Below are 12,726 nucleotides of genomic sequence, written 5' to 3'. Positions count from 1 at the left end.
AGGAAGGGAAGGAATTGAAGGGCAAAGGAGGGGCCAGCCATTTACATCTCCTCTTGGGCTGCCCCCCCTCCATCCCCTGTGGTGGCCCCGCCCTCAGCCCTTCAGACTCACCCCCATGTGACAAGAAGATGTTCCACAGATGACAGCCAGCCGTGACGTCACTGGCTGTCCCTCACAGGCAAGGCCATGCCCTCTCACATCTGCTCCAATCACTCCTGCGAGAAAGCAAAATAAAACAAAACCCTCTTAAAAAAAAAAACGAGAAAAGAAAGCCAAGAACAAGCATACAACACTCCTTTTTATAACTAAATGTTAAGAAAGCATTCCTGTGTAAGCCAGTCTCAAATGGAAACCAACAGAACATACTTCCTGCCACCGAGAAGCTAGGAAGCACATTATGTCTATGCTCGATTCTGGTCAATGTATAGTATCTAACATTGTAGTAATAATAGTAACTGTAATTAGAATAATAAAAGGTGAAGCTATTGGCGATTTTGTGCCCAGGAAATACCAGGGCACCATGCTGCATATTCACATGGACGATCTCATTTTATATTAACCCTGTCTCAAGTTCGTATTAGTAATGCCACACACACTGGTGGGTAAACGGAGGTACGAAGAGGTTGAGTGACGTGACCAAGGTCACACTGCTAGTAAAGGGCAGAGCTGAATGGATCTGATTTAGCACAACACATTTCAATCTCAAAGAAGACACCTGAGCTGTTTGATGATTTCAATCTTTTTGGTCTCTCTAGGTCCCCATTCTTACTATTACTCATCAGAGAACTCTCAGTGTAAAGGGTAGGGTGACTGACAGCGAGTTTCTGTTAAAAGAATGTGAGATAATGGAGACTTTCTCATAAACGGTATAAGCTCTGGCTTCTTCTCCAGACTGTTATTTGTTGATACCTCCCAGATAAATGAAGTTATAAATGTGATGATAGAGATAAGAAGACTATTTAGATGCACATGGAACATTCTTGAGAACAGATCACATACTGGGACACAAATCAGCCCTCATCAAGTATAAAAAGATCGAGATCAGACCACAACACTATGAAACTCGAAATCAGCCACAAGAAAGATTTGGAAATACCATGAATACTTGCAATTAAAGAACACTCTACTAAAGAATGAGTGGGTTAAACAAGAAATTAAAGAGGAAATTAAAAACTACACAGAAGCCAATGAAAATGAAAACATGACAGACCAAAACCTCTGGGATACAGCAAAGGTGGTCATAAGAGGGAAGGACATAGCAATCCAGGCCTTCCTAAAGAAGGAAAAAAGTTCTCAAATATACAAACTAACTTACACCTAAAAAAGCTGGGAAAAGAACAGCAGATGAAGGCCAAAACCAGCAGAAGAAGGGAAATAATAAAGATTAGAGCAGAAATCAATGATATCGAATTAAAAAAAAAAAACAAAAACAGACCAATGAAACCAGGAGATGGTTCTTTGAGAGAATTAACAAAATTGATAACCCCCTAGCCAGACTGATCAAAAAGAAAAGGGAAAGGACTCAAATAAATAAAATCACGAATGAAAGAGGAAAGTATACAACCAACACCACAGATACACAATTGTAAGAGAAGATAATGAGTAATTACATGCCAACAAACTGGGCAAACTGGAAGAAATGGACAAATTCCTACAAATATATAAACTATCAAAATTGAAACAGGAAGAAATAGAAAATTTGAACAGACCTGTAACCAGTAAAGAAATTGAATCAGTAATCAAAAATCTCCTAACAAACAAGAGTCCAAGGCCAGATGGCTTTCTAGGGGAATTCTACCAAACATTTAAAGAAGACGGAACACCTATTCTTTTGAAGCTGTTGCAAAAAATAGAAATGGATGGAAAACTTCCAAATTCATTCTGCAGGGCCAGCATTACCTCGATTCTCAAACCAAAGACCCCACTAAAAAGGAGAACTAAACACCAATTTCCCTGATGAACATGGATGCAAAAATTCTCAACAAGATACTAACAAACTGGATCCAACAATACATTAAAACGATTATTCAACATGATCAAGTGGGATTTATACCTGCGATATAGGGCTGGTTCAATATCCACAGATCAATGTGATACATCACATTAATAAAAGAAAGAATAAGAACCACATGATTCTCTCAATAGATGCAGAGAAAGCTTTTGACAAAATACAGCACCCTTTCTTGATAAAAAACCCTCAAGAAAGTAGGGATGAAAGGATCACACCTCAAGATCATAGAAGCCACATATGAAAGACCCACCGCTAATATTACCCTCAGTGGGAAAAAACTGAGAGAGTTCCCCCTAAGATCAGGAACATAACAAGGATGTCCATTCTCACACAGTATTGGAAGTCCTAGCCTCAGCAATCAGACAACACAAAGAAATAAAAGGCATCCAAATCAGCAAGAGGAAGTCGAACTTTCACTCTTCATAGATGACATGATACTCTATGTGGAAAACCCAAAAGACTCCACCAAAAAACTGCTAGAACTCATACATGAATTCAGCAAAGTCATAGGATATAAAATAAATGTACAGAAACTGGTTGCATCTCTATACATCAATAATGAAGCAGCAGAAACAGAAATCAAGGAATCGATCCTATTTGCAATTACACCAAAACCCATAAAATACCTAGGAACAAACCTAACCAAAGAGGTGAAAAATCTATATGCTGAAAACTATAGAAAGCCTATGAAAGAAATTGAACAAGACACACAAAAAAATGGCAAAACATTCCATGCTTATGAGTCTGAAAAACAAATATTGTTAAAATGTTGATACTACCCAAAGCAATCTACATATCCAATGCAATCCTTACCAAAATAAACATCAAAATAACACCATTCTTCACAGAGCTAGAACAAACAACCCAAATACTTGTATGGAACCAGAAATGACCCCAAATAGCCAAAGCAATCTTGAAAAAGAAACCCAAAGCAGGAGGCATCACAATCTCAGACTTCAAGCTATACTACAAAACTGTAATCATCGAGACAGTATGGTACTGGCACAAAAACAGACACTCAGATCAATGGAACAGAACAGAGAACCCAGAGATGGACCCACAAACATATGGCCAACTAGTCTTTGACAAAGCAGGAAAGAATATGCACTTGAAAACAGACAGTCTCTTCAACAAATGGTGCCTGGAAAATTGGACAGCAACATGCAGAAGAATGAACCTGGACCACTTTCTTACACCGTACACAAAAATAAACTCAAAATGGATGAAAGACCTAACAGTAAGACAGGAAGCCATCAAAATCCTAGAGGAGAAAACAGGCAACAAACCCTTTGATATTAGCCACAACTTCTTACTCCACGTGTCTCCAGAGGCAAGAGAAACAAAAGCAAAAATGAACTATTGGGACTTTGTCAAAATAAAAACCTTCTGCACAACAAAGGAAACAATCAGCGAAACTAAAAGGCAACCGACAGAATGGGAGAAGATATTTGCAAATGACATATCAGATAAAGGGTTAGTATCCAAAATCTATTTATTAAGAACTTATCAAACTCAACACCCAAAAAGTAAATAATCCAGTGAAGAAATGGGTAAAATACATGAATAGACACTTTTCCAAAGAAGACATCCAGATGGCTAACAGACACATAAAAAGATGCTCAACATCACTCATCATCAGAAAAATACAAATCAAAACCACAATGAGATGCCACCTCACACCTGTGAAAATGGCTAAAATTAACAATACAAGACACAACAGATGTTGGCAAGGATGCAGAGAAAAAGAACGCTTATGCACTGCTGGTGGGAAAGCAAACTGGTGCAACCACTCTGGAAAACAGTATGGAGGTTGCTCAAAAAATTAAAAATAGAACTAGCCTTCAACCCAGAAAATGCACTACTAGGAATTTATCCAAAGAATATAGGAGTGTTGTTTCAAAGGGGCACATGCACCCCAAGTTTTAGAGATGCACTATCGACAATAGCCAAAGTATGGAAAGAGCCGAAATGTCCATCAACAGATGAATGGATCGAGAAGCTATGGTATGTATGTACATATGTACACGCACACACACAAACACACACACACACACACACACACACACACACACACACACACACACTGGAATATTACTCAGCAATCAAAAAGAACGAAATCTTGCCATTTACAACAATGTGCATGGAGCTAGAATGTATTATGCTAAGTGAAAATAGAGAAAGACAAGTATATGATTTCACTCATATGTGGAATTTGATACAAAACAGATGAGCATAAGGGAAGGGAAGCAAAAAAATGTATATAAAAACAGACAGGGAGACAAACCGTAAGAGACTTTTAAATACAGAGAACAAACTGAGGGTTGCTGGAGGGGTGTTGGGTGGGGGGATGGGCTACATGCGGGAGGGGCATTAGGGAGGACACTGGGTGGGATGAGCACTGGGTATTACACTTAAGTGATGAATCACTAAATTCTATTCCTGAAATCATTATTACACCATACGCTGACTAGCTTTGATTTAAATGAAAAAAAAAAAAAGAATATAATTGCAACGAATGTATTCTTTATCAGTGAGACTTTGAAGACTTTAAGCCTCGTTGTTCCTTTCTCTGCCTCTCAGTCTCTTGTGACAGTAGCAGAGAGTTAGGGCAAGCAAACTGAACATTCCTTTATATGCTATTATGAAGGTAAATATCAACTAAAGAGTTAAAGTGAATTCAGCCTCTTGGCCTTTATGTAGATAAAGTGATTTTTGGTAAATGTACTTATGGCCAATGACCCAGAGCTCACACAACTGAACAGATGAGCTGAATTAATGCTAACAATGTTGTGGCAGTTGCTTCCTTATGTTGCCTTTGTATCCTCAAAATTTAGAGTTTTCATAACAGACCACAAAATGGACCGTCAAAGCTATGATCTAAATTGTACCTCTGTTTTGTACTGAAAGATTGCCTGGTAGATACAATTAAATGACTTTTTCTTTTTTAAAAAAGTTTTTTACAATGTTTCATTACTTTTGAGAGAGACAGAGCACAAGCCAGGGAGGGGCAGAGAGAGAAGGAAACACAGAGTCTGAAGCAGGTTCCAGACTCTGAGCTGTCAGCACAGAGCCCAACGTGGGGCTTGAATTCATGAACTATGAGATTATGACCTAAGCCGAAGTCAGAAGCTTAAAAGACTGAGCCACCCAGGCACCCTTTTTCTCCCTTAAAAAAAAAAAAAAGACTATTTAGACCCTAGAATTGCACATCATTTATTAAAATGGCCAACAAGCATCTTCTTCTTCTTCAAAAATAAAAGTTTATTTATTTATTTTGAGGTGCGGGGGGTTGTGAGTGGTGGAGGGGCCAGCAGAGAGGGAGAGAGAAAGAATCCCAAGCAGGCTCCCTGCTGCCAGCACGGAGCCCAGCTCAGGGCCCAAGCTCACAAATCTCAAGATCATGACCTGAGCAGAAACCAAGAGTCCGATGCTTAATGGACTGACCACCCAGGCGCCCCTCCAGCAAGTATCTCCTATGCACAACGCTATATAGCAGGTGTCGTGAGGGGGGAGCTGCAAACATTCCTCAGGACAATACAGGCAGGACGTAGCGCACGCTGAGGCAGGGCCGAGCCTGGGCTCCCGCTGACCTCCCCAGCTCCATGCAGTGCCAGCCTCGCCCCCCACTCTCAACTCTCTTTCCCACTTCAAGACCTCTGCACTTGTTCCTCCCTTACCTCAGATGCCATTCCCCTACTTCTTGGCCAGGCTAACTCCTGTCCATTCCTCACTCAATGTTACTTCCTCAGGCGGCTTCCCTGGTCCTCCAGGAAAGATGGAGTCTCCCTGTTCAATATTCAAACCCATCCTTGAACATCCCTGGCACACGAGACACTGGTGGTTTTAAAAACCCTCCACTGCCTGCCTCTTCTATAATAAAAGCTTCTGGAAACTGGCCTGCCTCATCCACATGCTTAGCAGTGGAGACTCCACAGACAGAGTCGCTAGTGCAGAGCAGAAGGCCAAAGTACCGATTTGTGGGGGTGCAGGGATAAAGACGACAACTCCCTGTCCTCGGAGGTACTCACAGTGTGGTGGGATGGAAACAGCCCTAAACGGAGCACTTCAATGCAGGGGGTCAGGACAGACAGGGCGTGGGGACCACAAGGACAGCTGAGCTCCCAGGCAGGGGTTCAGGGAGGTTTCCCCAGGAAGTGGGTCTACACTGCTGCATTCTACAGGAATCGGCCAAGGGAAAGGCGGGGTTGGGGGCGCCTCCTCGGACCACAAATCCCCAGATATTAAAGGTGTTGGCTGCCCAGGCAAGCAGGCCTTTCCAGAAAGCAGGATCTAGAGGGCCACTGACAGGCCCTTACATTCCAACAACTTTCTAGGTTTTTCCAAGGCTTTTTCCAAATTCTACCTTCCCAAGCACAGCAACTTGAAAACCTCAGCCATTGTTCATCAGAGGCCCATCAGCAGGGGGGAGTAAGACTCTTTCGAACTTTCCGTGGTGGTTATCACAGCAGCGAGGTCTCAGCAATCAGGCAACTGAGGTCCGAGACTGAGCCTGTAAGACTTCCTACTGGCTTTCATCAAGTCCTCTGCTCTGCTCAGTACCGTGGGTGCCTGCAGACTGCGGTTCCCAGACTCCAAGTGAGCCAAGGTCGGCTGGGAGATCTGAGGGCTGCAGGAAGCGGAGAGCCAAAGCATGTCTCCTCCTGCATGATGACTTCAGCCCTGCTGACAGGGCCGCATGGCTCTAACATCTGCTGGTGTCTGCCACCCTTGGACTCTGGTAACCTGTTTCCTTTGTCCCTCTAGCCTAAAGGGGTAGTAGCAGCTTCTATTTCGCTGATTTCCAGCTTGCTTTATGGGGATATAGCCCTTCTTGGCCCCTTCATGATCTGGGTCACCTTTTTTATGTGTACTAAATTCTATTTGTTAAATACTTAGAGCACTTTACATTTTTCTGGGTGGACCCTGAGTGACAGAGCTCCTCATCCAGGGCACAAAGGCTTTTGCACAGGAAGAAACCCTAGATATGAGCTAGTTATGAATTGAGCTCGTTTTACACACGCTCTCCCCATGCATGTCTCATTTTATTCTTCCAACTGTTATCAACCTCATTTCAGAGATGAGGAAATGGAAGCTTACAAATGAGGAGAGGAACTTAACCAACTTCACAAAGCTCACAAGAAGCAGGGCTGGGCTTCATATCCAGGTAGTCTGATTTCAAACTGCTGGTTCTTGGGTTTTTTCTCCAAGGTAAAAACCCAATAATTAGTGGCTGATATTTACTTATCTGTATATCTCAAAATATTGATGTCTTAAAGATGCTGATGCTGAGATCCCTGACAGGAGAGAGCGTAGCCACTGCTGGTCCACAGTGTTATAAATAAGTTCAAGGAATTTCTGATGATGACCTATATTTACTGGCTCCACATACATAAAGCACAGGCAAAGCATATCTCACAGGGTTTCAAATAGCAAAATGGGGGAAAAAAGAAGTCTGTGACAAATATTTCTTTGTTTCTTCTCCAGTAGATTCATTGTTGATATTCTAGGCTTGGACTCTGAGAACTAGGGTGTCGTATAGGAGAGGAGTGGAATTTGGAGACAGGAAGACCTGTTATAAAATGAAGAAAATGGCAATGTCGTATGGTTGCTCTGATACTGAGCAGAAGTTTAAAAATAAAAGTTTGGTTAATGGTAGCTATGTCTCCATCACCACTACCACAGTGATTCCAGCACCAGCTCATCATCAGCATCAACCTCATCTGAATTATTTCCCAAGAGATAGTGGTCTCCTTTCGTGTCTTTCTAGCAAACATATAAGACATCTAAGATCGGCTGAGTACTGGGCTAAGCTCTTCAAATGTTATCTCACTTAATTTCCACAACATCCATAAAGCATACATATTCTTTCCCCCCTTCAACATATGCAGAAGGAAAGGATCAGAGAGTTCAAGTAACAGGCCCAAGGTGATACAGATAGAAGGAGGAATGTCAGGATTTGACCTTGTCCTGCCCGATTCCAAAGCCCATGTTCTTTCTCTACTCCTCCAATTTTTGATGTTAGACTGTCTCATATAAAGGAAATATCTTTCTAAGTGTTGGCACACCATGGAACATTGGTAAGAGCCATGGGTTTAGAGTTAGAAAATCTGAGTTTTAGCCATATATTCTGCCATAGTACATCATAGTTTGAACTGTTCCATCACATTCACAACGGAAGACATGGATCATAAATGGAGATCCTTTCTCAGCCATTCTCAGTACACAATACACACGGTGCTTCTTCAAACAACCAAGTCAAGTTTCCCCTTTCCTGGCAACAGGAAGGCAGAAAAATGCATCCCCAAATCCTACATTCTCAAGCTCCGAGATGCGGATAACCTCAGGTCAGGCGTGTCTAACATGGGTAAGAGGCAGGTCATGTCCAATTTCTCTCAGGAGAGGCCCTCTAACCCTGCCTCACGTCCACCCTATTCAATAGCAGTGCGTAGCTGATGCCCGCTGTGAGGCCACATGAATCCAAGAGCTGACATATCTCATTCTTCCTTTGGCCACATAGAGCTTGGAGGGGCCTTCCCTGAGAAAAGAGGCCCAAAGCAGGGAAAGCAACAAAGGGCAGAAGGAGATTTCTCTTTCTGAATAAATACATTTCACAATCCAAAGAGGACTCACAGGCTGCACTCGTACATCAGGAAACAATTCACGAGACACGATTTTGACAAGCACAGCCCTCAACACTGCTGGGGCCCTTCATATGACGATCAAGTATCAGCTTCTTTAAAGCAGAAAGTTTAAAGGGCAAAATGAGCAGCTGAAGAAATCAGCACACACACACACACACACACACACACAAAGTGAGACATTCAATCGTATTTTCCCTGAAAGTTGCATAACGCTCAGCGGTGGTAGTTGCTCAATAAACTTTTGAATGAAAAAAATAATCAGAAAAACAAGCTTGCTGAGTCAATGAATCAATGCAAGTCTTATTTAATGATTCCTACTCCTCCACATACACAGACCACAGTACCTATCAGGATTATGTTTTAGAACAAAATTAAGAAGAAAAAATTAAAACCTCCTGTACAACTCTCCTGTTTAGCCTATGTGCTGTCTCTCTCCCTCTCCCCTATCTACCAACCATCCATCATTCCTTCCATTCATCTTTAAAATATCTACAATATTCATGTAAAAAAAAAAGAAATAGCAAATGTTACAATTAAGAGTAAGTTATCCTGTAATTTATCAAGCCACACTGCTTTGAACACTTTAGAGGATTATATGGAAGAAAAGCATCTCAAGTTCTAGCATTTGTGTTAGAATTATCTCATACTTGACAGCTATATAAAGTACTTTATAACTTGCAAAGCATCCTCAAACACTGTACCCTTCATTTAGCTTTTAGAAAATCCTGCGATATGTTATTTTCTCTCCAGATCAGAGTCGAAGAAACTGAATTTCAGAGACGTGAAGTCACTTAGTCAAGTTTATTTAGCTACTGAGAGGCAGAGCTACAGCTCACACTAAGGTTTTTTAGCCTCCCGGTCTGCAGTTTTCTTCCCCATGTTTGAAAATAAAAGATCTGCTACAGATGTGTTGGCATCTTGAAAAAGATTCTCTTGAAATAACAGCCTCAGACACCTTCTCCAAAGAGAAAAAGAATGAAAAGGGTTTTGAGCATTACCTAAGACTGTATCATCTTTAGATTACAGACTTGGCCAGTTAGAGGCATGAATGGAGTGACAAATTCCATCAAATGTGTGGTTCTACCAAGCTTAGTTGTTCCTAAGAGGTTGATAGGAACCCTGGGGAGGAGGCTCTCTAGAAACCACGAGCCTCACGTATGCAAAACCTGTACCAATAACTGTCAGCTCCTGGAAGGGCAGGAACCATATCGAAGACATTTGCCCTGCAGGGGACTAAACACTAGTCTATATGCAAGCAAGCACTGAATTCTATTCTTCTGACTAATACTCATTCATGTTATATAGAGTACAACCCATGGGGTTGGCATTACAGTTTTGTGTTTCAAGGCATGGACTCATTCATCATGTGACCTTAATCACGTTTCTAATCTTTATGCTTCGGTTTCCCCATCTATATAATATGAATAACGGTATCCTCTTCTAGGATTGTTACAAGGATTAGATGTGTTAACGTATGCAAAGTGCTGTCCAATAGAGGGAACACTTGGAGATGATGGAAATGTTCTCTATCTGCACGGTCCCCTAGAGTAGTCACCAGGCCCGTGTAGCAATTGAAAATGTGGATAGCACAACTGAGGGACTGACTTCTCTATTTTATTCAACTTTAATTATTTTAAATAGCCACATGTGGCTAGTGGATACTGTACTAGACAGTGCAGGTCAAAGCATGCCCAGCACTCTATGACTGGCTTGGTGTTTTTATTATTGTAGTTATTTTGTCCTCAGACTGACAGCCTTGACTCCTCACTTATATGCCCTTGGGCAAATGCCTCATCTTTAGAACCTCAATTTCAGTATCTAAAGATTCTGGAACAACAACACTTACCTTACAAAACTGCTGTGGGAATAAGGTGAGATGCACGTGGAACATACCAGCACTCAACAAATAAGAGCTATGAAATCCAGGACCTATAGAAGTGCTTGGCGCAAGTTTAACAGTCTTTCCACTTTATTCCTGAATGTGTCTTACCCATTCATACCATTGATCAATTGCTCATGCTGTTCTCTGGTTTAGAACATTCTTTCTATAATACACTCCACTCCCAACAATCTACCTGGGGAACATGGGCTTCGTTTTACATTTTTTAAAATGTTTTTTTTTTTTTCGATGTTTTTGAGAGAGATAGAGAGAGAGAGAGAGAGAGAGAGAGAGAGAGAGAGAGAGAGGTAGGGGCAGAGAGAGAGGAAAGCACAGAATCTGAAGCAGTCTCCAGGCTCTGAGCTGTCAGCACAGAGCCTGATGCCGGGCTCGAACCCAGGAACCGGGAGATCATGACCTGAGCTGAAGTCAGATGCTTAACCAACTGAACCACCCAGGCGCCCCAAAGGGCTACATTCTGAAGATTCAACTCTTTCATCAGAAGTCTTCTCTGGTCACACCTTTCTCCATCCCTCCGGGAACTCTAGCCAGGGAGAATCAACAGATCCTCTTTCATTACACCCCACTCCCTGACACTGTCCAGATTCTATCCGTGTATCTATAATTTCTTTGTGTGCACAGCTGTCTTCCTCTACTAGACTATGAGAAGACTGAGGGCAAGGCAGGCCTTGACACTGCAGTGGCTCCGTAATTTTTGTTGCTGTTGTTGTTCAATACATGAATGAATGGATGTGGCCTAAGATGGATACTTGTAAAGCACAAGGGGTTTTCTAGATAAAAGGAACAAATGTAATCATGCAAAAAATGCTCTGTGTCTTAAATATGATAATGATGAAAAATACTGAAGAGTTTTGAGCGACAGCTCATGCGTAATAGTGAAATTATTACTGGAGCCTCACAACATACCTCCTTTAGAAGAGTCAAAATCACCGGTAAAGAGGAAAGGCCCTGAGATCCTTACACTTACTGAAAGATAGCTTTGTGCCTCACATTTTGCAAAATTGTTGTATTAAACTCTTACAAGGATCTTGAGAGGTAGTTATTACTGCACTGTTTTACTAACAGGGAAAATGAAACCAAGGTTATCAAGTAATTTGTGCAAGGTCCCTCACTGCGAGAGAGAGAGAGAGAGAGAGAGAGAGAGAGAGAGAGAGAGAGTGTGTGTCAGGGAGAGGGTATCACATGCAAATCTACCCAACTCTAAATCCTATGGCGTCTACAAAAAAACAAGTTCCTTTCTTTTCAACTATGAGCAGGAATGCGAAGTATTCACACTCGGCATAGCTGAACTCAGATCCCTTTCAGGATTTATTGTTATAATGCCACTGCAGCAGTCCAAAGGGTTCATCTCAAGCCCAACACATGAAGGGGAGTGAAACAGCTGAAAAGATTTCTGTGATCCTAGTGTTTGATGAAACATCACCTTGGCTTTGAAAGAAATGTGGTTTAGAATTCACCCAATCTAAATCCTGAAATAGACTTATCTTAAAAAAAAACAAAACAAACAAACAAACAAACAAAAAACCAAAAGCCCTATGTGGTAAGTCTACAAAGAAATTTTACACACCTGGACAGAGCCATCGTCCCCCGCCCCCACACCACACCCGCCACAGAAACAGAAAGATAATATGGAAGATGGGGACAGACTTTCACTGATATTTGAAATGAGATGGGGACAGACTTTCACTAGATATTTGAACTAGTCAGGACAGAATGGTTAAGAACAAGGGCTCTAGAAATGGACTCCCTGATTTAAAGTCTGACAAGCTGGTCACATCACTTCACCTTCCTGTGTGTCAGTTCCCTCATCTATAAAACTGGAAAAATTATCATGTCTAACTCATAAAGCTATTGTGACAATTAAGGGAGAAGAACAGTGCCTGGAACACAGTTTACTCGGTATCTTTGCCCTTGTTGTGACTAATGACAACTCTCGATCTTTGGTGCTAATAGCAGGGCTTGGAGGGAGAGGGCAGGCACACGTGCTCAGCGTGCTGCGTGCTTTGTCTGAGTTGTTTGGGTTTATTTGGATTGACTGAACCTTTTTTTTTTCCCCTTTCTGTCCTTGAGTACACTCCTGGTGACACAATAATGGGGGGCCCAGGGGAATAAGGAAGATAGGTACCAGATAGCCACAACAATCCAGGCTAACATTTTGAACATGGTTGAGAATA

The 12,726-nt window shown here is 41.7% G+C and overlaps 1 protein-coding gene across 13 annotated transcripts in view; it reads right to left on the bottom strand.

Annotated features, from left to right (window-relative positions):
* The window catches only part of FGGY (FGGY carbohydrate kinase domain containing), a 417,073-nt gene that overhangs the window by 182,863 nt on the left and 221,484 nt on the right, over positions 1-12,726 (bottom strand). For all 13 annotated transcript variants that reach the window (XR_003970648.1, XR_003970649.1, XR_003970647.1 and 10 more), the window contains one exon: positions 112-215. Coding sequence is in view for 10 of the 13 variants with exons in the window: in XM_030323871.1 (XP_030179731.1) it covers positions 112-215 (104 nt within the window). In the remaining 3 variants the exon portion in view is untranslated. The remainder of the gene's footprint in view (positions 1-111; positions 216-12,726) is intronic.

This window comes from Lynx canadensis, chromosome C1, assembly GCF_007474595.2.
Source record: "Lynx canadensis isolate LIC74 chromosome C1, mLynCan4.pri.v2, whole genome shotgun sequence".
NCBI classification, from domain to species: domain Eukaryota; kingdom Metazoa; phylum Chordata; class Mammalia; order Carnivora; family Felidae; genus Lynx; species Lynx canadensis.
This window is presented reverse-complemented; position numbering and strand designations above follow the sequence as displayed.